This window comes from Xenopus laevis, chromosome 9_10L (assembly GCF_017654675.1).
Source record: "Xenopus laevis strain J_2021 chromosome 9_10L, Xenopus_laevis_v10.1, whole genome shotgun sequence".
NCBI classification, from domain to species: Eukaryota; Metazoa; Chordata; class Amphibia; order Anura; family Pipidae; genus Xenopus; species Xenopus laevis.
Genome location: NC_054387.1, coordinates 86,655,482 through 86,681,128, shown reverse-complemented (window position 1 = coordinate 86,681,128; position 25,647 = coordinate 86,655,482). Strand labels below are relative to the sequence as shown.

At 36.2% G+C, this 25,647-nt stretch overlaps 1 protein-coding gene across 10 annotated transcripts in view; it reads left to right on the top strand.

The window, feature by feature from the left end:
* Positions 1–25,647, top strand: part of map2.L (microtubule associated protein 2 L homeolog) — a 138,916-nt gene that overhangs the window by 102,342 nt on the left and 10,927 nt on the right. For 5 of the 10 annotated variants that reach the window (XM_041577170.1, XM_041577171.1, XM_041577169.1 and 2 more), the window contains 8 exons: positions 4,091–4,168; positions 7,755–7,982; positions 9,528–13,052; positions 17,779–17,985; positions 18,166–18,300; positions 21,158–21,213; positions 23,617–23,761; positions 25,139–25,479. In XM_041577170.1, the coding sequence (XP_041433104.1) occupies positions 4,091–4,168; positions 7,755–7,982; positions 9,528–13,052; positions 17,779–17,985; positions 18,166–18,300; positions 21,158–21,213; positions 23,617–23,761; positions 25,139–25,479 (4,715 nt within the window). The remainder of the gene's footprint in view (positions 1–4,090; positions 4,169–7,754; positions 7,983–9,527; positions 13,053–17,778; positions 17,986–18,165; positions 18,301–21,157; positions 21,214–23,616; positions 23,762–25,138; positions 25,480–25,647) is intronic. The other 5 variants (XM_018236096.2, XM_018236093.2, XM_041577172.1 and 2 more) reach the window with 4 other exon arrangements.

The following is a 25,647-nucleotide window of genomic DNA, read 5'->3' as shown; positions in this document are numbered from 1 at the left end:
AATGAACATAACAGTTCAATGCTAAAGTAGCTTTAAAGCTTAGCATCTTTATTATTATTAATAAAATGTATTTAGAAAGCATCAACATATTCTGCAACGCTGTACAATAAATGGGTATATACACTGTACATACAGATTTACAAATAAAGCACCAATAACCGACACAAGAGGGGAAGAGGGCCCTAACCTGAAGTGCTTTCATTCATTATTTACTGTGTCCTTGATACAAATGCTCTGAAGTTGCCACTTAATACCTTTAACCAAATCTGCTTATCAAACATGGTGTGCAGAGTATCTACCTCATTTGTTATATTTGGGCACATTTTACTGAGACCACAAACGTAATATTTGGCTAAAGAAATTGGAAACACTGACATCTTGTGCCATTGCGGAAGAATGCACAAGCCCACAAAATAAAACCTCTCATACATTTGAATGCGTGTTAGCTTGACTCAACTGCTTATGCATTAAAGTGCCAATGTAGTAATGTGATAATGTAGTTGGCTAAAGTGAAGGAATTGTTTTGTCTTTAAATGTTTACCTAGACAAGCAATTTCAAATACATTTGTTTTTTAGATTTAGCAACAAAATCTGGAATTGAACACTAACAATCAAGTTTTTTTGACTATAAAATCCAATTGTTAGTGAAAAAAAATCAAATTTTTCATGATTTATTATACCCCAAAGATGGAAAAAGTCAGAATCCGAAAATCTGGAATCTCAGACCTGCAGGGGTTGTATATAAATCAGTGGGAGAAGTCCAAAAAATATCCTGATCTGAGTAGGGTTTCATGCAAAAATCCAAAAATTTTGTGGTTTTTGGGCAAAAATCCTAAAAAATCAGATTGCGGATTTTGTGGGTGGAAAATCCCAAAAAATTGTACAATTCAAATTTTCTGACAATTTTCATGATTCTTTCGAGTTTTTCCCAAACTGGAATGTTTATGGAAATTTTTTTGATAAATAACGGAATATATTTCAAAAAATAATGAGATGAATGCAGCTGATGAACATGGGGAACTTTTTTTTATATAAATTCTACATTATATGAAAAAGGAAATAGTGTGTTAATACTCAATGGAGAGAATTAATGGATCAATAGCATTACATACTGTATAATAATTTATTCTGGAATATATTATAGTAGAATATGTATTTTACAAATGCAGCTTGATTTAAGGCAATATGGAGTGAATACAGTAATATGGAAATGACTACGGAAAAGCAGAAAGTGCTTAATATTGAGTTAATCAAAGTAGCAGTCACTTCATTTGTAGAGCCTAATGTACACTGTTATTGAATACTTGAGTGGTTATTTATCAAAGGCTGAGTTGTTTTTACCCCCCAAAATTTGACTTTTCGAGGGTACTTTTCTGTAAAAACTCGATATTTTTGGGTTAAATTAAACTCGAATTTTCCGGGTTTAAAAAAAAAACAAAAAAACCCACATTTTTCAAGATTCATTATGCCCCGAAGTTGGAAATAACGCCAATCTGAAAATACTGCAGCTAAAACCTGTCAAGGTCATGTAGAAGTCAATGGCAGATGTCCTTTGAACTATTTTTTCGGTGGGTTTCACTCGAAAACTTGATAAATTCAAGTATTCGGGTTTATGTCCCGATTAAACTCATTTGAGTTTTTTGCATTCAAGTTTTTTCATAAATAGGAGAACTTTCTAGTTGTGAGTTTGTTTGAGCCATACAAAAACTCACAAACCTCACAAACTTGACCTTTGATAAATAATCCCCTAGATGTTGATGTTTAATAACTGCTTATATAATTAAACATAGCACATATGAGATACTCGTTGGGGCAAATAATATGCAACTTTTCGGTTTTTTATAAGATTGTACTTGGAGTTGCAATTGAATCCCTGTAGTAATACAGTGTTGTCCTACTGGGACTTAATTCTTTAATGGGTTTTTTATTTTAATGTAGTAGGCCTATAGTTTGTAATAGTAATTAAGCTTATATAGTTTTGTATAGATTCTACAGAATTATGTGTCAACCACATAAACGTAATGATTACAGACAATTATTATATACTAGAAAATATGCACACAACTTAAATATAAATAATACAGTAATATAATTTGAGAAAAATATGGGTCCTATTTTTGCTTTTTATAAATATATTGAAAACATATTTTAATCATTTGAAAACAGAGTTGAAATGGTCTTTAACTTGATAACGTTTATCTCAAAATTATTGTCAACGTTGAAATAGAAATTATGAATAAAATGTAAATGAATTGGATGGATTTTCACCAGATCTCAGTTGAAGAGCAGGATGTCAACATTCTTCATAAATAGGAGTGATAAAAAACAAACCTCTGAAATAAAAATGTGTTGCAATCAAAAGGAACTTTTATAAACTGGAGAAGGAGGAGGACCTGGTCCAAACTTACATTATAATGTTTATAGCAAACATAAATCAATTTTTATCCAATATAATACTTATTGTCTTAAATACTATGCTTGTTTTAAATTGATACTCAGATATGTTTTTGCATTAGTACTTAGTCCTAAAGTAGATTTACTACTACTAGCATACATTTTGAGGGCTGTGGCAGGGCATATTGAAGGTTGTGGCTAGATCTTTTGAGAACAGTGGTGGTCGTTATGGGACTAATCTGCAAGCATGATTCCTTCAAAATGCTGGACAATACCATATGTCTAACACAGTCTAAAAAGTGGATTAATAAATAACAAGTTTTTTATAAGTATTAAATGTGACAAGCATTTGATTACTAAAGTACCATTTTGGCTGATATACATCAAAAAGTTTTTGCAGCTCTCTCAAAATGAAAAAAAAAAAAGCCTGCTCCACTGCATATATAATAAAAAGGTGAACTTCTGCTTTAAATGGCACCTGTTGGGGGTAACAGTATTTTTTTTAATCGCCCCTGCCAGTGCTAGCCCACTCGCACCGGGAGGGAGATACCAGTGTGAGTGGCCATGTTGTACATAGCACATGCACATTATTATTATTAGCCTGAACCTTTGGTTGAGGATAATATTTTTGCAGAACAGGTGCCCTTTAATGACCTTTTCTATTATTGCCTAAGACAGTGATTACTGGGAGAAAGGAGCTTTTTATAAATAGTGATTTTTTTCCTGAAACTAAATTATAGGAGAAAATAATGTAATAGCAAAACCATGATCTAACAGTGATGGTGTCTTTTGTTAAAACATTATCATCAATGTTTATTTCCTTTCATTTCTGTAGCCTTAGGGTAAGGTCACACTGGGCGGTTCGGGGAGATTTAGTCGCTGGCAACTAATCGCCTCGTCTTTGCGGCGACCAATCTCCCCGAACGCCTTCCCTCACTCTTGCCCTGGCTAAAATGAAAAAATCACCGGTGCTAAGTCGCCCGAAGTTTCCTCGTGAGGCAACATCGGGCAACTTCGGAAAACGAATCGCTGCGTGTGCCTATTTATCAGATAGATATAATTGCTACATATATAAATTGTCTGAATCCTAGTAGATTACCAACAAGTCTCTGTTGACCTAGGCTTTACAAAGAACTACAGCGAATGTGAACTGTATGCTAAATAAAAAAATGTGAGGACTAGATCGGATGTGGCACAAGGAGCACAACATTAGTGAATGAAAACCCCATGGCTGTTTTGGCTGTATGTATGTATATTTGTAAAGCCTTGTTAGGGAGCCGCAGCACTGTACAATACATAAAAGTGCAATATAAATAAAAGTACAATATATAGTAAATGAATGGTTCTCTGTTTTTGAGAAACAGGTCATCTTCCTCAAGGTTTAGGGGTTCCAAAAATATTTTCTGTGGGTCCTTGAAATCTGTAGTTATGTCAGAGAGAAGCACTCGCATATCATGTCCTTTCATGGTAGTGATGATAAAGTTCTAATCATGAATTAGCAGTAAACTAGACACAAGTCCAATGTTTAAATATTTGGAATTATAAACCAATGATCACAATGTGACTTTCCAAGTTTAGAGTTACAGCTTACAGAACACTGTCCGTGCTATGGAACTTTATTGTATCAAACAATGATATCACTGTTTGTGGAAATTATGTGATTGCCCTGAAGTTTTTATTTTCTTTCTGCCTTTAGCTGTTGAAGATACGACCAACCTTCCTCCTTCTCCTCCACCATCGCCAGCTTCAGAACAGATGGGTACAATTGAGGAAGGTAATTATTGTAAGGCCTCTTAACTTTATATATAGAGCTGTTGTGGATGTTCAATTTGCAGTTGAGGTTTGGGATCCAAAAACTGGTATCAATCACTTCTCAGGCCAATCTATTTGTTACTTCTTTCAGTCCTGGAATTTGTTTTTTGTAAGAGAGTTGAAGATACATGTTCACTCACTGTCCACTATTTTAGGTTTCCCAGGCTATAGAGATTATAGACTACAACATATGAAATTTGTTAACTACATTTTTATTTGTTAGGAGGCAGTAGATGCTGTTGCTCTGGGGCAGGGTGGCAGATCGAAATCTTGGAACATCACAAGTGACTAAATATTAAGAAACAGAACTTCAAATGGCTCAAAAAATCAGTGAAATTTTTACTAGAAGGATTCAAAAAGGGGGTTATTTATCAAGGTCCGACTTTATCTCAGTATTTCTAATATCCAACTTCGAGCAACTCCGAATTCCCAAATGGACCTTATTTATGAAGAAAAAAAAGCCAGAAAAAATAGGGTTGGGCAAAACTCCGAAAACTCCGAATTGTTTGGAGTTTTCTGCCAAAACTAGTTTTTTACTCCGAATCCCAAAAATCATCGGATATCGGTACGAATATCAGCACAGACACTGGAACCATACCCATTGACTTATGCAGGACCTCGAGAGCTTTTAGATGCCGGGGTTTCGGATTCTGAGTCTTTAGACCATCAGACTTTAATAAATCTCGAATAATTCATAGTAGTTCGAGGTTCGGATATTCGGAGCTTGATAAATAACCCCCTTATTGTCTGTGGTTTCACAAATGAACCTTCAAAAAGTCCTCCTTTCACTTTAGTTTTGCAAGTAAAACAAGGAAGAGCTGCATCTCCTACAATAAACTCGTTCAACACTTTGCCCATATATCTATCCCTTTCTCCTTTCTTCACTTTGGCCATAAATTAGGTTTTGCCTCAGGTAGCTGGTCTGTCTCCTGTTGACTATTATACATGATGAGTTTTCATGTGATAAACTATGAGATAACTTTTTCTAACTGTATTGAATCTGGCCCAATGTATTGTTACACTTCACTGTGGGGCACATTTACTGTGGGTCGAATATCGAGGGTTAATTAACCCTCGATATTCGACCATCGAAGTTAAATCCTTTGACTTTGAATATCGAAGTCGAAGGATTTACCGCAATTCGTTCGATCGAAGGAAAAATCGTTTGAAAAAACTGATTAAATCCTTCGAATCGAAAGATTCGAAGGATTTTAATCCATCGATTGAACGATTTGCCTTTGATCAGAAATTGCTTGGAAAGCCTTTGGGGACCTTCCCCATAGGCTAACATTGGTGCTCGGTAGGTTTTAGGTGGTGAAGTAGGTGGTCGAAGTTTTTTTTAAAGAGACAGTACTTTCGACTATCGAATGGTCGAATAGTCGAACGATTTTTAGTTTGAATCGTTCGAAGTCATAGTCGAAAGTCGAAGTAGCCAATTCGATGGTCAAAGTAGCCAAAAAAAAAACCTTCGAAATTGGAAGTATTTTTTATTCTAATCCTTCACTCGAGCTTAGTAAATGTGCCCCTGTGTGTTTATTTCAAAGGCTCCTATAACATGTATATAGTAAAGTTGATGTGTAGACATGGTAGAGGCAGTTCAATTTATAATTGGGCTATAGGGCCCATATTGAAATCTAACATGAAATATTTAAATAAATTATTTCAGTTTACGATGTTACTGGTTCTTTAGTATGCACAAGTAGCTTCCCACTTTTTAAACTACGTTCCAAATGCAATTTCAGTTAAATCCACAAGATCATGTTACATATTTTGTTTTCATTAAATACAGCCGTTGGTGAACTTGAATACGTAGAGACATTTGTAGGATAAAAGAATATGTTAGATTCCTTCTGGCATCCTATGTTCCTAGTTCTTTGCTGTGTCTGTTCTCATTCATACCTTTATGTTTGCATATCAAGAAGAGTAAATCCATCCAAACTATGTTCCACTAAACTGTTTTGAAGCAGAAGGATGTTACAAGCTTTGAGAACTATCCACCTAAAGGAACCAATAAGAGAATCAGTTAGGTCCTAAAAAGGCAAAGAATGTGATTTTTAGGGGCAGATTTATCAAGGGTTGAATTTCGAAGTAATGGGAGTTTTTTTGAACTCCCATAACTTCGAAAGGCGCATAAAAAAAAGACCAATCGAAATTTATTTTAAAAAAATCAAAGTTTCTAACGTCGGGTGAATAGGCTGTATTCGAATTGTTCTAATCAAAGTTTTAGCGCATTTGATCGAATTTGAAATGAAGTATTTGCCCCAAAAAAAAAGATTTTTCAAAGTCCACCAAATGACTCCAAATAGGTTCTAGGAGGTCCCCCATAGGCTAAAACAGCAATTCGGCAGGTTTTAGATAGCGAATGGTAGAAGAAGAAGTTTTAAAGAGACAGTACATGATAAATTTCTATATTCGAATAGTCAATTTTTTTTAAAATTCGGATTGAATTTTCACCTATTCGATAGCCAGTTGACAGAATCTTCTATGTCTCATCTCTGATCTGTTATCTGAAAACCCACTTTCCTGAAACCTCCAAATTATAGGAAAGCCATCTCCCATAGACTCAATTTTAATCAAATAATTAACATTTTTAGAATATATTACCCTTTTAATAATAATAATAAAATAGTATCTTGTACATTACTTAATCCCTAGCATTCTGGATAACAGGTCCCATAATTGTAAAACAAAGTGGCTTTACATGATTGGCAACTCTTTAATAGTTTAAATGAAGGTGCAAAATTTGATTACAGCTCTTTCATAGTTATCTCACTGTATTATTATTAGTTATAATACAAATATTTTCTGCTGTGAGAGCTGAATGTCATTTGGGACAGATTTATATCAGTGAGAGACATTTATTTTGTGCCTTATCAGGAGTAAACTCTCTTAAAGTCTGCAGGAAAATCTGGATGATTTTTCTCATCAAAATTGGATTTGGTAAGCATGCTAAGCATTCAGCCAGAGGGAGATTAGCAATAAATAATACAATATTACAATAAGAATGAAATTGTAGTCTCACCGACCCCCCTTCTGACAACTTGACAAAAATAGCATTCAGCAAAGTATGAGAAACAATAAGGCAAATCATTAAAAAGTAAAAAATTAAGACCGCTTGCTAATATAAAGCCAATCTCTATATATTTTGGATAGTTTACTATGGACCCTCTGAAACCCACAGCACTTATCATATACCCAATAAGATTACAATCTTTATACTACACTGTCCAGAGGCAATATAAATACAATTTACTTTGCATGCATATCTTGCCTAATGCATTTAATTTTCAATTGCACACTGAAATCATAGGCATTATTTCTTACATTAGAGACCCAATTATTGCTAAGAACATTTTGTTTTAACCTATCCTATCAAGGCATTATATTCTATCCCCTTTTTCTGTGCTAAACCTCTAGTGTTCAGAAATCGAAATTTGCAGTAGAATCTGGGACCCCATTTCTCTTTTGCTGTTGAAATCACCATGCATTACATTCCTGCCAGTGTCTTGTCTGTTCTCTTCATGTCACCTTGTTTTTCAACCCTAAAGAAGAGATGGTTAAGGGACCTTTTCATGAGGAGGAAGAAGAGAAAATTCAGGGGGCAGAAGGCAGTGAGACTGCAGTCTTGGAACTCAGAGAGAACCAAGCTATTTCAGGCTGTGATGTCAAAAAGCAACATGAAGACATTGTTGTAGACGAAACATCTGATGTGAAAAGCATATCTAAAAGCACTACAGAATCGACAACTGTGGTATTGCCTTCCTTACCAGAGGAAGGTGTGTTCCATGTAAACGCTGCATGCAATAATGGCATAGACCAGCTTTTGTTCAGTGTTGCCCTAAGGCTGTTCCATTCTTACTTGTTGTCATTATGATTGGCTTTGTCGTTCTGCTACGCTGAATGCAATCCTTTAATTGTCACGGTGTAACTATGACATGGTTTTTAACACCGCAGTAGCCGAGTTTGAAAGTTACTTTGCCATGATACAATTATGCTTTGCTGCTAAGCCAATGCTTTATGTGAGCCTTCCTTTGCCATGTGAGATGTGTTTGCCAGTCACATTGCTGATAACAGTATTCTCTTTTTATTTTTATTTATTTCTTTTTAGTGCAGAAATTGTTTTTTAACTCTTTTCCAATATATGTTTTATTTCTGTTGTCGTGTGAGTTTATTTTCTGTTTTTTTTTTTTTCAACTAGCAAATGCGCTTCCTCTGGCATGTTCTGCAGCTGCCCATTATCAAGCTATATGTTTGCATTTTTTTTTCTTGCCTATATAATTGTTGTTTTCTCTTTGTACTGTATTTGTGATGTGGATAATGAATGTAAATAATGTTGTTTCAGACAACAAGTAAATATGAAGACACTTCACAATCACAAAACACTTACATCAAATGACCAGGCAGTAGTTGAAAGAGGTGGGGGATTAGGTGGTCCTGTTCAATAACTTAACATTTAATTGTGAAGCTAAAAAAAAAGCCAAAAAAGTTCAGACAAATGTTATATATATCCATTTTTTATTATACCTAGACATAGCAGCTCACGGTCACCTGTCAGTTTAATGTATATGCTGGCAGTCTGCATACTATGCCTACCAAGCTTGGTTGGTCTGGTTTTGTCCTTCAAAAATGTAATCCAGGGAACAATGCACATATAAGTCAGTGAATGCAAAGTAATGGAAATGGACTAAACCAGTGGCATCCAGACTTTGGTCCGGAGAAGGCTGGAAGGTCATCTCTTTGGTTGTATACTGGAACTGACTTGGGTATTATTAAAAAATGGACATAACATTTATTGGGGTATTGGATGCATAAATGACCACCACCCTAAATCTTTTAAATTTTGCTTTCATTATATTGAGTGATGATACAGTTTGACATTTGAAACATACAATGAAATGTGTAAGATAAAGTCATAACATGTACAGTTTGTTAAATGCAAAAATGCACTGTAACCTGCTTAATGAGAACAAAAAATACATTCTAAACACTTATTTTATGAAGTACTTTGACCTTACCAATGCAAGCTGAGTATGTTTTTTCTTTTCAGTGGGCAAAGCAGTTCATATAAAAGTTTAGCACTTAACTATTATATTACTTGCATTATTATAATCCAGACTGTACAAAAATTCTATTTTATTATATGAAAAATACTTGTTTCATTAACCAGGGATTCAGTGTGCTTTCTGAGCTTTTGTACTGAAATGAAAACATGCTGCTTTTTGATTTATGCTTCTTCAATTTATTTGCAATGCAGAGTTTCTAAGCATGTTGTTTGTACTTTTTCTGATTGAATTATGTGACAAAAGAACAAATTGCTTTAGATCTTCTTACAGCCTCGAAGATAGCAGCACAAGAAACATTGGAATCTACTCCTCTCTCTGTTGAAGCCATACATTCTGTTGAAGATTCATCACCAACTAAAAGTGGGAAAGATATAAAGCAAGACACCCTGGATCTGCATACACCTGAGATTGAAGATAAGCGACTGCCTCCGATGCCTTTAGAGGAAATTACAAGTGGGCAGATTGGATTTGAACCCCACCATGTTCATACTTTCTCTATTGAGCCATGCACCCCAACATCACCAAATGTTCCAAAACATAACTTGTATGACATACCAGATGAGAGCTTAACACTTGAATGGAGCACAATCCAAGATACAAGCAAAGATTCATCTATGAGAGACAAAGATGACTTTTCAGCAACTGAAAAAAATATAGAAGCTGAAATTCCAATTTCTACCTTAACTATAAATGAAAGTGAAATCCCTTTATCTCTAGATAAAGCTGAAGGTCATCATACTGAAGATGAATTTTCTTCACATACAGATTCAGTTTTGAAAGACCTTCCAAACATAGCCAACACAGAGCTGTCTAATAATGCCTCAGCCAGTACCGTGGATACATACAGAGGTGAACATGTTCTTTCAGATGAGCAAGACGTGATTTCTGAAAAACCCAATTTAGATAGTATGCCTTCAACTTTAGTTTCCAGTAATCTAAGTAATGAAGCCTATCAAGCAGATGTGAAAGATGATGGTGATGTTATGTCAGATGTGTTGAAATCACATTCAACAGATGCCATAGCAGTTCCACCAAAACAGTATGAAACTGATACTTCCAAATCTAGTGATAGTGCAGTGCAAAGCAAAGATACTGTAACTAAAGAATCTGACAAAATATCATTGGACAGTGAAGTGGAGGGTCCAATAAGCCCAAAGGAATCTGCCAAAGTTGATGAGGAATTTGTTTCAGATAGTTATGATGCAACAAAGAAAAATGACAAAGACCTATTAGAAGCTACAGAAATGAAAGGTGAAATGTCTGAGCTACCTCTAGAAAATGTAATTTCTCAACTGAAAGATGAAAAGGAAACTGAAGAACAAAAATCACCTGTTTCTGAGGATAAGTCAGGAATGTCCACATATTTTGAGACATCTGCTTTAAAAGAAGAAATAGACAGAGAAATTCAGCAAAGTAGTGATTATTATGAACTTACTGATGTCAAAGAACCACAATATGAGGCTTGCTCTATCCCTCATATAGCTAAAGAAGAGGAAGATGAAGAGAGTGGGGACTTAGAGCAAGTCACCAAAGAAAAGGTCAGTACTTCTGCTCATGAAGTAGGCTACAGCACTCTCACTTCTGGAAAGCTTCAAGCAAGCATTTATTCAGGGGATCGCCTGTTTACTATAGATCCAAATATCTATGCGGATAAATCAGAATTTCTGAGTAAAAACAAAGATGATCTAACACTCAGTCGCAGCTTAGGACTTGGTGGAAGATCAGCCATTGAACAAAGAAGCATGTCCATAAACCTTCCTATGTCCTGCCTTGACTCCATAGCACTGGGATTTAGCTATGCTCGTGCTCATGATCTTTCTCCCCTAGCTACAGATATTTTGTCTAACACAAGTGGGAGCATGGATGAGGGTGATGACTCTGATTTACCTGCCACAACACCAGCTCTAGAGAAAGCTATTTCTTTCCCAGAAGAGCAAGAGCACAAGCGAGCAGAAGAGGAGGAGGAGGAAGAGGAAAATAATGATGCAGAGAAATCCACAGAAAAGGAAACATTTGAGTTAGAGCCACTGTGTGAGTCAGATTATCAGGCTAAAGAATATTACAAAAACGGTACCATCATGGCACCAGACTTGCCTGAAATGTTAGATTTAACTGGATCACGATCCAGGCTAGATTCAGCTAGTGCAGATTCTGAGACTGCAAGAAGAAAATCTGGAATATCTGAAATTATTATTGATGAAAGTTGTGTACTTCAGGAATCTACAATTGAGGGAAGTAACCTTTTGGTAAAGACAGATAGTCAGCAAGAAGAATTTGGCTATTGTGTTTTTAATAAGTACACTGTTCCATTGCCTTCCCCTGTACAAGACAGTGAGAGCCTTGGAGGAGGGATGTCAACACTTTATGAAAGCCTTGCTGTAGATCCTTCCATTATTCAGGTTAAGCTAGCAGCGGCCGAAAAATTTGGAATAGAGGGACAAGATATATCCAGTGAAACAGTTTGTTGGGAGGCAGAGTTAGAGAAGAAAGTCAGTGAGATTAAGCTTGACACAGTTGTAGAAAAAAGTGAGGAGCAAAGTGATTTAAAAGAGGTATCTGAAATCGCAGATTTTATAAAGCCTGAATCTACAGATACACCTTTAAAAGAGAAAATAGAAGGTCCAGAAGAAGAATTATGCATAGCACAGTTTGACAAAAAATCAGTAGAAGAGTCAGGAGAACAATTTCCACAAGAAACTGAAGAAAGAAAATCCTCCCCTGCCGATATTTCTGGTGCAGAAATAGAGGCCCCATCTGAAAAAGCAATGGTTTCTGCTGAAGACACTCAAAGTAATCTTGAGACTTCAGAACTTATTAAAGATGCATCACATCTCAAGAATGAGATTCAAGAAAAGATTGGCATTGCAGAGGAAGATAATGCAATAGAACTTGATTCCAGTTTGATCAAAGATATCAAAGAAACAGATGTTGAAGAGGTTACAGTTTCTAAAGATGAGACAAAGCTTCTTGAAAGTGACTTGAAAGAGAAGGGTGCAAAGCCTGACTTGGTGCATCAAGAAGCTATGGATAAGGAAGAATCCTATGAATCTAGTGGAGAACATGAGCAGTCTCAGGAACCAGCAGATGAAGTGTCTAAAGATACATCTCTTGTGTGTGCAGATGTGCAGAAAGAAGACAAAGAAGATACAGCACCAGAATCCCAAATGGAAACCCAAATAATGATTTCTTCTAAAGATGATCTTAAAGAAGAGGAGGCAGATGAAATGCAAACTGAATGCCTAAGTGAGCCTCAGGATGAGCAAGTGGTAGAGGTCAGTGTCGAAAAGGAAATGCCAAAGGAGGAGATACAACAGCAGTTAGATGAAGAATATGATGAAGATAGAAATAAGACTAAAGAAACAGGAGACAATGAGATAACATCAGATGCTCCAGAGCAAGAAACAGAAGCACAGGTACCCAACGAAGAGCCAGCTGTAGTTTTCACAGATGATGTAGTAGAAGTAATTGAGTCTGTAGTCACAGTGGACGAGGGTTTCATTCAAGTAGTACAGACTGCTGTAGATGATAGTGAAATTATGGCTCATAGTGTGCGTTTTGCAACTTCAATGCCCGTAGAGAGTGAAGAAAAACCTGAAATAGAGGAAGACATAGAAGAAGCAAAGGATGAACCAAGAGAAGGATCACCTTGTGCACCAGCCTCCCCACAGAAAGAGGACACTCTGTTTACAGACTACAAGACAGAGACACAGGATGATTATAGAGATGAAACAACAATTGATGATTCAGTGTTAGACACAGACAGCATTTGGGTGGATACTCAAGGTAGGCAATTTTTTTTATAAGATGACCATGTCTTTAATTCACATGTACATTGTAAAACTGTTTGTGAGGAAAAACAGATGAAGAGAGCTGGCTGCTTTAAAAAGTTAAATGAATTCCCATTCATTTTTATTATTGATTTATTAAATCAATTTTGATCCATCTCGGTACTATTTTAGGCAGCTTACCTGCTTGCATTGTGCTGATATATTTTATTGGGTTTCCAAATGAAGGACTTGGTAATAAAGCATCTTAGTACAGGTCCCCTACTTTATATCATATGTGTAGATTTTGTTTCTCTCACAACATATTTGACACAAGCTATATAATGGTGTTGGCTAAACGTGTCTTAATAACTTACTAATTATGGTACCTGCAATAATGAGCAAGTCCACTGGGGGATATGTTTTGCAAACGAAGAAGAAGAACAAATTTGATCTGAGTACAGTGTATTCTATTTTGCCTTAGTTCTTACAAAAGTACTTGCTTTACACTGGTTACATTTTTCATTCTCCTACAACATGGGTTTTTAAAGTGTATGTATTTTATATTCCTTATCCCTATGAATCAATCATAAGTAGTTTAAAAGAAAAATTGAAAACATTTTCAATTAAAAATGGAATATTTTGAATTCAATTCAATCAACAGAGCCGTATTTATATATAGGCGTACAAGGCCAAGGGCGATGGGCCTTGGGTACCATATATATAACATATATATAACAAATTAAAAAAATTCTTGAGAAAAATAAAAAATTACGTTGTGTGTGACTGGGACTGACATCATGTGTAGCCTTGCTCGTTATGTCACTCTGCAAGTGGGGGATTCCCTTAGGTCCGATAGCACCAGACCAAATACAGCAATTATCCTCAAATGTCCACAATAAATAGGGATATAGAAATAATCATATTCTATTCCTTATTGTGCAAAGGGAGGAAACTTTAATTTACAAATCACACACATATATATATATATATATATTAAATATACATTATGCACATGGGCACTTTTAAATATATATATATATATATATATATATATATATATATATATTGCACATTTTTGTATATGAGTCTCCTCCCATTCTTACAATTAGGAAAAGATTGGGTTATCTGTGTAATTTTATCTCTATTTATTGTGGACACGGATTTGGATATAACACTAGGATTTTTGGGAGTTGAAGTCCATCTCTATCATGTGATCCTAGAGATGGTCCTTGATAAAGGCTTGATAAAGGGCTAGTGTAAATCCCCAAACATCACCTGCTTTTTGGCAAAAAAAAGGTGATGGTGTGCTGCTGGATTGGATTTACTATAGTTATTAAAGACAGATGCAATATGCCTGCACACAATACTTTTTGATTGAGTTTTTCAAATTAAATAGACAACAGAATGCCATTAACGGTTTTGGTATAGTAGGGTAGAATTTAAAGAACTATGTTTTATACTCAAAATAGTGATTCTAAGCAGAAATTAATTCCTTAAATAGCCTAAACATTTTGCAGAAAAGCTTACTATATAGTTACAGAAGAGACTGTAAAGGATTTGCTAACCACCTGAGGCCTTTTTTTGCTAAACAAAGGTCTACTGCTATTTATCAAATTTAATTAAGGAACTATACAGTGGACAGAGGCAACTGTTTGAATTGGTTTAACATCCACTGATTTGTTGTAGAGTAACATATGCACAACAGACAATACATAGAAGGAATAAATATATATGGAACAACATTTATTGGTGTAAAACACTCATGTAATGATGTAAGACACTCATGTCATATCATTAACGTACAGTAAGTGGCCTATTTATTAAACCTCACATTTTTCTGGTCAAATTCAAATACACGCATGATTTTGTTGCAACGTTTTTTTGCACAAACTTTTCCGAGTAGATTTTTTGATAAATGAGTTAAATTTGGGGATGGTAGTTAGGTTGACTTTGTTTAAATAAAAATAATTAGATAAATGCATATATGAGTAAATACCCACTATATGTTGCATAATTGTCATACGCTATCTAAAAAATTGCAGCATAGAATATTATGTAAAATTACTAACAATCAAAGGAATATTTACGGGATGTTTCTAAATTTAGGGGGGGGTGATACACGCTAAATTCTTAAAATTTTTAAAGCAGTCTTTATGTAGATGTGCTGCACGCTCAGCAATCTCTATCACCATGTTGTGGACCATGTTATTATAGAAGTTTCCTACCACCTCCAATATGATTTTGTATTTTAAGTAAAAATAGCGCACTTTAAAGTTTTTAATTAACATTTTATACACCCTTAGTATTATGGGGATTCAGCTGCTATAGAAATTATATATTTTAGGGGGTACCCTGATGTCCCAATGTACTGTGAGTGCATTTTACCAAGGAAGGAGGTCAAGATAACATTTCGCAGACTGGACATGACAAATTTAGGAAAAACAGTCAGTCTGGACGAGGCAGTGCCTCTCATTCAACAGGAACATAAAGAAGTATGGTCAAAAATATTTGGGAAGCAAGAAAGAGAGAGATTGGAGATAAGAATAAGAATAAAAATTACGCATTTGAGTGTCTGTTAATGGAACAAGATACTTGCAGAACTGGAACAGGAATAACTGAATGACTGGGACTGACTGAACAGAAAGCATCAAAGATGTTTTAAATTTATACAGACATTTTATCAAAAGCTTTTAGCTTTTCAGTTGTTATCAACTGGCAATAATTTAGTGTGCCCCTATAAACGTCTATCATAAATTCAGGGAGATTAGTCGCCCGGAGACAAATCTCCTGTTCTTCAGGGCAACTAATCTCCCCGAACTGCCTTCCCGCCGGCTAAAATATAAATTGGCACTCGGAGCGATTCATTTTCCGAAGTTGCCCAAAGTTGCCTGACGAGTGCCATCCCGCCAGCGATTTAAATTTTAGCAGGTGGGAAGGCAGTTTGGGGAGATTAGTCTTTGTCACCGAGCGATTCATCTCCCCGACTAATCTCTCTTAATCTGCCTGTGTGCCCTGATCCTTAATATGGTTAATTTAATATTGTTTAGAGCTAGAAGTGTTGCTAAAGGCACAGATTGAAAAGGCATTGTCTAAAATATATTCCCTGTTATATTCCACTGTTGTGAGGAGTTGCAGACTACAAATCAGCGATATCCGATGGCACACAGGTCTACAGGAATTTTTCCAAAAATTCTTTATTTACGGATTGCAAATGCAACATTTCGGGGAACAAAAATCCCCTTTGTCAAGCATCCTTGCTTGACAAAGGGGATTTTTGTTCCCCGAAACGTTGCATTTGCAATCCGTAAATAAAGAATTTTTGGAAGAATTCCTGTAGACCTGTGTGCCATCGGATGTCGCTGTTTTGTATCCTATTGTGAGGTTGCCGAGCCTCTACCCTTGTGCACCAGGCGTCTCTTAATTTCCACAGGGTGTGCGTGGTCCTACACTACTTCTAACCTGAGTTGCAGACTACAACATCGTCCGAATGTTAGAGACTAGTTGTTGGAAAATTATTCACAGTAGTTGAATGTTACAAAATCTAACCAGTGTAAAGCTCATGCAATATTAACCGATTTAAATCTAATTTAATTAATCTATGGAAAATATAGATTTGTATTATTTATGCTGTGATCTTTTTGTTTATTTAGCTAGAAAACCAGTCCACCTTAGTTTTAACTGCAACTCAATATCAAACTACCATCCTGTTTTCTAATGCAGTGCAATGAGCAAAAAAGTGATACTATAAGACCTCCCACTTGCATTCTTGTTTTCTTCTCCTTCTACTGAGGAGTTGGCAGGGCTTCCTTTGTGCCTCCATGGGAAGGAATCATTGCAGTCTGTTCAACAATACCTTCTGCCTGTAAGAGATAAGTGTTCGACACAGACAGTGATGTTTCCCTGTAGGCTCTGGGAACAAACATTTTTTAATGCAATAATCTGCAACAATGTGTGGCCAGTGTGATGGATGAGTCCATATAAGTACTGGGTTATCAATAATCCTTGTTATTGTGCACCAGTTTGGTGAACATTTTAGAAGGAACATTTATGGACAAGTGGGCAGTGCAGAAGACTGAAGGATCTCTGTGGTAGAGTACACATAATTAACAAAACAAACTGTTTATCAAGGGGTGCTTTTATGTCTGTAATGTAACACTGGCACCCATACAGAGGTTAAGAAAGCACTCCAACACTTCTGGCCTGAATATGGGCTCTGATAGGGTGTACGTTTTTGCAGATACATAAGAAAAGCCAGAGTGATTATTAGAACAACTTAGAAAAGATAACAAGGGCAACATTTGCAATTTGAGTAGAGGGTGTATTCAGCATTTAAACAAAAATGCAGAATTAGCAGAAACATGACATGTAAACTAAGACCTGAGAATTTGAAAGGCTTTTTTTTACAGTTAGGGACCTACAGCTTTAAAATGAGTTTGGAACCTAACCTATTTAGGGAGATCAAAACTATATGTTACAAATATATTTTTACGTTTAAATAATAGTACTAATTTTTGAATACGGAAAGTCAATTTTCAAAGATATTCAAACCCATTGTATATTCTGTTGTCTTCTTGATGACCTTTAAGGTCATGCATCTTGATATGTAAACAAGCCTGACTTTTTGGAAGACACAATAGTTTTTGTGATTATTTTGTAAAGTTAGGGCGTTATATTCACAAAGTTTGTTGGGTGGCTTCTGGTGTGAATCTGTTCTGCTCTCCTAATTGTCTCTGACTGTGCAGATGATGACAGGAGCATTATGACTGAAGCAATAGAAGCCATCCCTAAGGAGGAGAAGGCAGAAAGAGATTTGCAGAGGACATCCACTGAGAAATATAGGAAAGAAAAACCTTTAAAATCTGGGCGTGCTCGAATGTCTACTCCTGAGAGGAAAATGGCTAAAAAGGAACCAAGTGCAACCTGCAGAGATGAAGTGAGAAGGAAAAAAGGTCCATCACTTATTGAATATTTATTTTAATAAATATTGGTTTAGCTATCAAACAATGCCTAACTGTTCTTTTCCTGCAAATACTGTATATATATTTGTACATAATATATCAAAATGTTTTACCCCTGACCATGTCCTCTTTTTCTCTCCCTGTTTGTTTTCTTCTTTTCCCTGGCTGTAGCAGTACTTAAGAAAGCTGAAACCGCTAAAAAAACAGATGTTCAGCCCCACTCCCCTTCAAGGAAAATAATTTTAAAACCCGCTGTCAGACAGTCTAGACCCACTCATCTGTCCTGCGTGCGGAGGAAGCCGGCAGGTGACTGCTCCGTTCATGATTATTTTTGCAAATGTGGCTGGCAAACATGTTTTGGTTGGTTTTCATGTTGCGTTGCTTGCAAACCTCATCTCTGCAGCGTTATTCCTCTTTTTTCTCATTTATTTTTTTATTGGAATTATTTTTTTTCAGGCTTCAAAACAATAACTATCCCATGTCAGAGCCTTGCTACATTATTTTCATCTTACCTATTCTTTATTTTCCTGTGCTATTTGTTTGTTTGTTTATTTATGGATTCTTGTTCATTTCTTTGCAGACATCATGATCACATTCGCTTGCGAGAGCCATAAGATTGCATTGGTTGTATCTTGGCATAGTGACTTAGTGCTTTCTTAGAAGTTTGTATATCCATGTCTCTGTTCTGGTGGAAACATCATGACCGATTGCAGCCATGGTACACATTTCCATTGAATTGCTTCTGTCTCATGCATTTTATGAACATTAATTTTCAATTTACTTTTGGTCATTGAAGGGGTCAGTACTCAGTAATGTTCTTCTGTGTTGTTCTTTTGAGCAACTACATTTCTTAATTCTTTTATTCTTATCTCATTTTCAGGTGACAGTTCTGTATAATTAAAGGCAGTTGTGTATTATTAATTTAAGTAAATGTCTTTATATGCTTAATAATGGGCAGTGTTGTATTGCTCACAGCAATCAACCATGGGGATATTTGATTACTAGGTGCTATTTTGATCCTGTAATCAGGATGATGCTTGTTTGCAGAGGGGGCAGACACCATTGTCCTGCCTTAAGGGTAAGGCATCATGTAAAGGGCTCAGCCCTGAATGCTCAATTGCATTCTAGCCAGCAGAGTTGCAAACAGACCATCTTTATCTAGGCAGGACACCAAAATCAAGTATAACTTAAGTGGGTTCTGTTCTCAGCTATAGCTCAGCATGTGACCTGCTAAGGGTTGCCTGCACCGGATGGCTACTATACCTAGTGGTGCAGCAAGCAGTACCTGCATTAGTCAGACCTGTAGGCCATTTAAGGTGAAATATATGATCTATGTTTATTTGCTGTACTGGAAATGGCATAATTGTGCATTATGGTTCTATATAGGGCAACATGTGCATCAAGTCTAGACAATTGCATCAATAATACCTTCACCATCTGTATGAATGCTGAACCCAAGACGCTTACAATTCTTAGTTCTAGGTGCATTGAATTTGGTACTACGCAATACTAATATTGTATACAATAAATATTGTGTATGCAGGCATGTGACCGCCCATTATTGTTAAGGCATAGAATAACTAATCCGTCAAACATTCAAAATACTGATGGTTTGGGGCCATGACAAATTGAGATATATATACTGGTATACATTTTATTTATTACAAAGCACCAGTTAGTATGCATTGGTGTTTGAATACTGGTTGATTGGTTGTGATGGGTTTTATACCTGGAAAAATCTTGTCACTGTTATGAGATTAACCTGTGTTGAATAAATTGCCTATAATTGGGAACCAAGATGAGTAGATTTACCCATCATCTTGGAAATATTCATATTTCTGTTTTGTTAGGCTTAATGGCATTGCAGTAGTTATGGATACTTCTACTAAACACTTCATTCCTAAAACCTCCTCTGTGGATTGTTTTATCACTGATGACCAGAGCTATGGTAGTTAGTTCCTGATTTGTGAAGTGGCATCGCTACTTCTTTTTTCTTGGTTTTCTTAAAATAGAACAGTTTCAATCAGCTGTATATTGCAGCCTTCACTTTAAGCTGTAACAGAGTGTATTGAATGCTGCAGTTTTTTTATATTACAGAGCAGTGTTGGTCAATCTGCAGCTCCAGAATACCCCTCAGGTATAATAGCTGGTTTTCAAATGATTTTCATCTCTGTCAGGGGATAGCAAGGCATTTTCTTGCTGCTGAGTTGGAATTGAGGGCAAATAACTGTATTGCTCATTGTATTGTGTACTCTTCCAATTTCCTGTAATTAGCTTTGATTCTGAATTGGTAGAAACAGATTCATTTATTATAAATCCTATAAATCATGGAATGGGTCTCCTCACATGCAGTTTGCATTCAGCTTCATAAATCATACTTTCTCAGATATAATGAAACTCAATTCAAATTTTTATGCACACAAAACATTTCAGGTATTTACTGTAGGTAAATTGCTAGGCCTTTGTATTGTAGGCCTTTTTGTATTTATCTGTGGTGTGTTTGTAGCAGGCCATGTTAAGAATAAATAATTTCTAATATTTTTATTGTTTTTCATTTTAAACTGTGCAACGTGACAGGAAAAGTGTATGTACTCACTAAAAACAAGATCTGGTGAAATACAGACTTGCCCTTGACCTTGTGTTGATGATAAAGCAGACTACCAGTGATTAACCAGGTTGTCCAGTAATTGTTTCTAATACAATCTAAAGGTCGGGGGTTTGTTTTTGGGCAGTAATAATGGATCCTGATACACATTGTTTTTCTTTTCTTGGTCCTGTTATTTTAACCCATGTTGTGCATTAGTGACCAGAGCAGTTTTGCACAAAAACTTTTAAAATCCATGAGTCAAAGCGCAAAAGTGATCACAACGATTGGTCACCAAAGGGTAGGTAAAAAACTCAAAATCAAAGATAATAAATAAGTAAGAATGTCGGTCAAAATAAACCTAAGTAACTGAGCTACATTTTGTAGCAAAATCAGGTAATGTTTAGTTAGAGTGAAATAAACATTATTAGAAGCCCTAGCACATGCGTGAATCTGTCATCAGGGGGGTGTAAATAGGAGTCAGCCTACAGTATATCTTACAAGCAATTGCCTGGCTCTCTGTCACTGGATATAACCATTCAGTTTTCCTTTATTTTGTTTCTGCATGCGTACCTGTAGGGGGAGAATCGCAACAGACCCCTAGTGCCCACCGACATCCCAGAGACCGAACTATGGTGAGTATAATAAAGAGCTGTGTGCTTACTTAATGTTCAAATGTAATGCTTGTATTAAAAAAACTTGGTAACTATTCTAGATTGTTTGTACTTACTCTAAAGATAGCACAGTGCCCCAGGGAAATTTACACATGGATATTGCTGCACTGGCCATTAAATGAATGTTTTCTAATCTGATGTAAATGTGCAGAGAAGAGAGCAATTATGGGCACTCTCGTACTTTCTCAGTTGTTTATAGTTCTTAATAATTTAACTGTTGCAAAACATACTATTCTATCACGGGTGTTTCTGCACATCCTTGTTCAGTGAAAGAAGTTTAACGTTCATTCAGTGCTAGAAACAACAGCCTTATACAAAATGTTACAATATATATGACGATTGAAAGCAGAGATAAGTCAACTGAAACGAGTCCCCCACTGGCTGTAACACTCATATCTTCAATTTTACATATGCACACCAACAATACAGTATCCTGACCGGAGAGCATTACTGTCTGTGTGAGTGTGATTAAATGAGAAGCTGAGTTTGTCTTTATGAATAAATGGTGGAGGAGTACGTTTCTGAGTGTATTTGTGTGTATTTGAATGTAGGTGTGTTTCCCATGATTCCCACATCTGGGTGTGTGTCTTTGTGCAAATTAGTATTGCGTTGTCTTTCTGGCAGCACTTCAGTGGGCAATCTAAGAAAGGTACCTAATCCAATAGAAATACCATAAGTGTGTATTGTAATAAGAACAAATATGGCTGCCCCAATATTATGATTTTAAAATATGCAGATGAAAGCTTGAAGACCGGTCAGGGCTAGAATTAAAGTGAATCATGCATATTCATGGGTTTATACAAGGATGTTGATAACACAAAATTTTCATATATTACTATGCTATGAGATTAACTAGATCACCAGATCATGGATTTCAACGGGGGTGTTATAAGACCCAAAATGTGTGAAAGTCCCTTAAGTAGGCACATTTGCATACAACATTTTGTTATACATAGCAAACCCTGAACTCTGTACTTGTCCTTAATTCAACAACATGGACCAACATCGAGTTATTTTATCAATGTAAGCAAATACAAAATGTTGCAACTTAGTACTAGAAGGCAATCAACATGTGCAAAGTATATTTTTAATGTTGCTAAAGATAGAATCACCATCTAGATATTTGGATTACAACAGTTGCAAATGTGTGTAAACATTCGATACAAATACATACAATACACAACACAAAACATATTTCAGAGGGCAGGTAAAAATAGAAGATGTCCCTGTACTAGAATAATGAACTTGCTAAACATCTTAATTATCTTTTGTGTATGAAATATAAACTAGACTAGAATAAGTATAGTGGATTCAACAATAAACTTCTAAAGGTGAAGTTCAGTTATCCTGTCATTTGGCAGCCACATAAGAGATCTAAAAGACTGAGACCTAAAACACAAGAGGAAGGTTAATTGTTTATGGGTGGTCCTCTGGGTAAATCTAGCAACATCAAATCAAGCATTGTTATAAGGGGACCAGGGTGCTGATAGCTTTGTGTTTTCTCAGCACCAGTAGCTGTTTGTACTTCATCTTGGAATCTACAGGGAACTTCTACAGACAGGCATTGAACAAGAATCAATCTTTAACCTGCATAAGGGGTGAGACCCCCAAAGGAATCCTCTCTTAGCTAGGATTAGCCAGCTTGTGCTATAAGAGTGGGTCAGAACGCACTTAGTACCTGTCAGGATAGCTGCGCAGCCCAAATCTTCAACAGAAGGTCTGTGGGTTAGTACCCTGCTTGTACACAGGTAGACGCCTGGCAACCCAGCATAGAGGCCTCAGTGATAAGGAATGTGCTTCTCTATAGAAAGGATCCCCATTCTACAAGCAGTGTCCAACAGCAGACCTGGCTGGGTGGGACTGTAGTGCATTGCTCATATTCTTTATTAAATGTTACACTGAATTATTTTTTGATGTTTTATGATCATTTTGCCTGATTGAACATATTATTGCATTATAACTGTATTACTCACACAGTTGACTTGTTACCCTTCAGTTGCTGCATACGCATACCTTCTAAAGAATTCCTGACACCCAGCCCTGAGTGAAAGTCCATGCTGTCGCCTAAATTGTACTTTAGCCTAGCATATCAAGGGTTAACCGCCTTCCCGCGTTATACTATCAATATAATTCTACACTTATGGAAGTGTAGGGTGCAGGAGCATTTCAATTGTGTTAATATGTGCTCTCCATTTTAGAGCTCCCACACTTGTTAGAGCGAATATACAGTATATGGCCCCTTCAGACTAGACAAATCAAATATAGACTAGTCAAATAGACGGTTGCAGCAGCTGTTTCAAATGTTGCTTAAAAATCTCTCAGCTTGTAATCACTTAACCTTGAGCTTTGTACTCTATTATTTAGGATGGGGTTTCCAAAAGCCCAGAGAAACGATCATCCTTGCCAAGACCTTCCTCCATTCATCCAATCAGGAAAGTGTATCCAGACAAAGAAGACAATTCCTTTTCCACCAGCACATCTGTCTCTTCTTCAGTGAGGCGTACCACAAGTAGGTACCTGGTGGAAGCACAAGTTGGCTTTGTGTTTGTACTATATACAAGTATCATGTCCATTCAGATGCCTCCAAGTAGGAGAATTGAGCCCAGATTCAAATGCATGACATGTTGTACTACACCAGTGTGCAGTGTTCAACTCTTCTGTTTCCTTACTCAGTAGTTTGGAGTAGAAAAACATGGCTAATGTACTTTCTAAAATAAATGGTTTTTGTGTTTTTACCATGCAAAAATGCAGTAAATGTGTTGATTGGGCATCAAGCTTTTCAGTAGGACATTAATATTTAGGATATTTGGGAGATACGCAATTGCAAAATGAAAGTTTTTGGGTGATTTTTTAGAATTTTTTGATGTTTGCTACTTTGAAATAGAAAGACATGGTTACCTATGGTTTCCTGGAGTATATAGTATGCCATATTCTGGGTAGTGCTTTGAAAATTCAGTAATTTACTGCTGAGAGTAGAAGTCAGAAATCTCCATAAAATATACATATCTAATATTGGCACATTCGAGATACTTGAGGCTTTCCACATGAGTTGAATTTTTGTGCAGAAAATAAAATATCTTTCTGGTATAAATCCCTATATCATGAAAAACAGCAATTTTTTTGGTATTTAGAACTCTAAATTTTGTTCCAAAAGTAGAAATACACAAAATCTCAGGCAGGATTTAGAATGCTCAGGTTCTCCTGAAAAAACAATGTATACTTATTCTATGTAGATTAAAAATCCGCTCCAGGAAAGGCCCCTAAAGGGAGAGAGCACAATTCAAAAAGCGTTCAAAAAATGTTCAAAAACAGCTGGCACTGAGTGAAATGGGAAATTCTGCTTAAAGGGTTAACACTACTTTGTTAAGGCTGTAAATAAAGACTTCTCTAAAGACAGATGTCTCATAATCATTCTGACAGAAATTCTGAAATATGCCAAAAATTATGGTTGTTTGGGGCCATAAAGTATTCCTGCTGAGCTGTGCCTTTCCAGACATAACATGGGGTATATTTACTAACAGTAGGTAATTCTATGGCTTGGCTGTAACCCAGAGCAATCAATTAAATGTTTGCTTTCATTGTTCTACTTGTAGCTGGTTGGTCAGAGGCAATTAGTTATTTGTTGCCATGGGTTTATGGCCCAGGTAAGCTTTGTCCAGTGTTTGTAAATTAACTTGTTCATTTGTTCAGGGCTTTGGAGTGGTGCACTGTGCATTCCTTTTACCAGGTTAAAATCCAACATTGTTCTTTGTAAGTGAACAATTCTTGCACTGAACATTTATTAATCCTCCCAGGATACAGGAGTTGCTTATATGTTAGTACCAGTTTAGTACACTGCAAGTTCCTATTTTGCATTTTTTAATTTATAATTCTAATTTGTGTTTAGGGTCTGAACCTATCTGGAGTCGAACAGGAAAGAGTGGCACCTCAACACCTACAACACCAGGATCTACTGCTATTACTCCTGGGACACCACCCAGTTATGCCTCTAGAACTCCTGGCACACCAGGCACACCCAGCTACTCGCGCACACCTCGTACTCCCGGAACACCCAAATCTGCCTTGTTGTACTCTGAAAAGAAAGTGGCCGTGCTTCGCACTCCTCCAAAATCTCCTTCAACACCAAAACAAATCCGAATTATGAATCAACCTCTGCCAGATCTAAAGAGTATTAGGTCCAAAATCGGATCAATAGACAACATAAAATATCAGCCTAAGGGTGGTCAGGTGAGGACTTGCTACTGCTTATGACAATAATACTACAAACAGAAATCATGTATATTACTTAGGGGCCCATTTATTAAACCTTGAATAAAACTAAAATTTCTAGGGATTTATTATACCCCCAAAGCTGCTAAAAATCTGAAATCTGAAAATCCTCTCTCTTTCTCATAC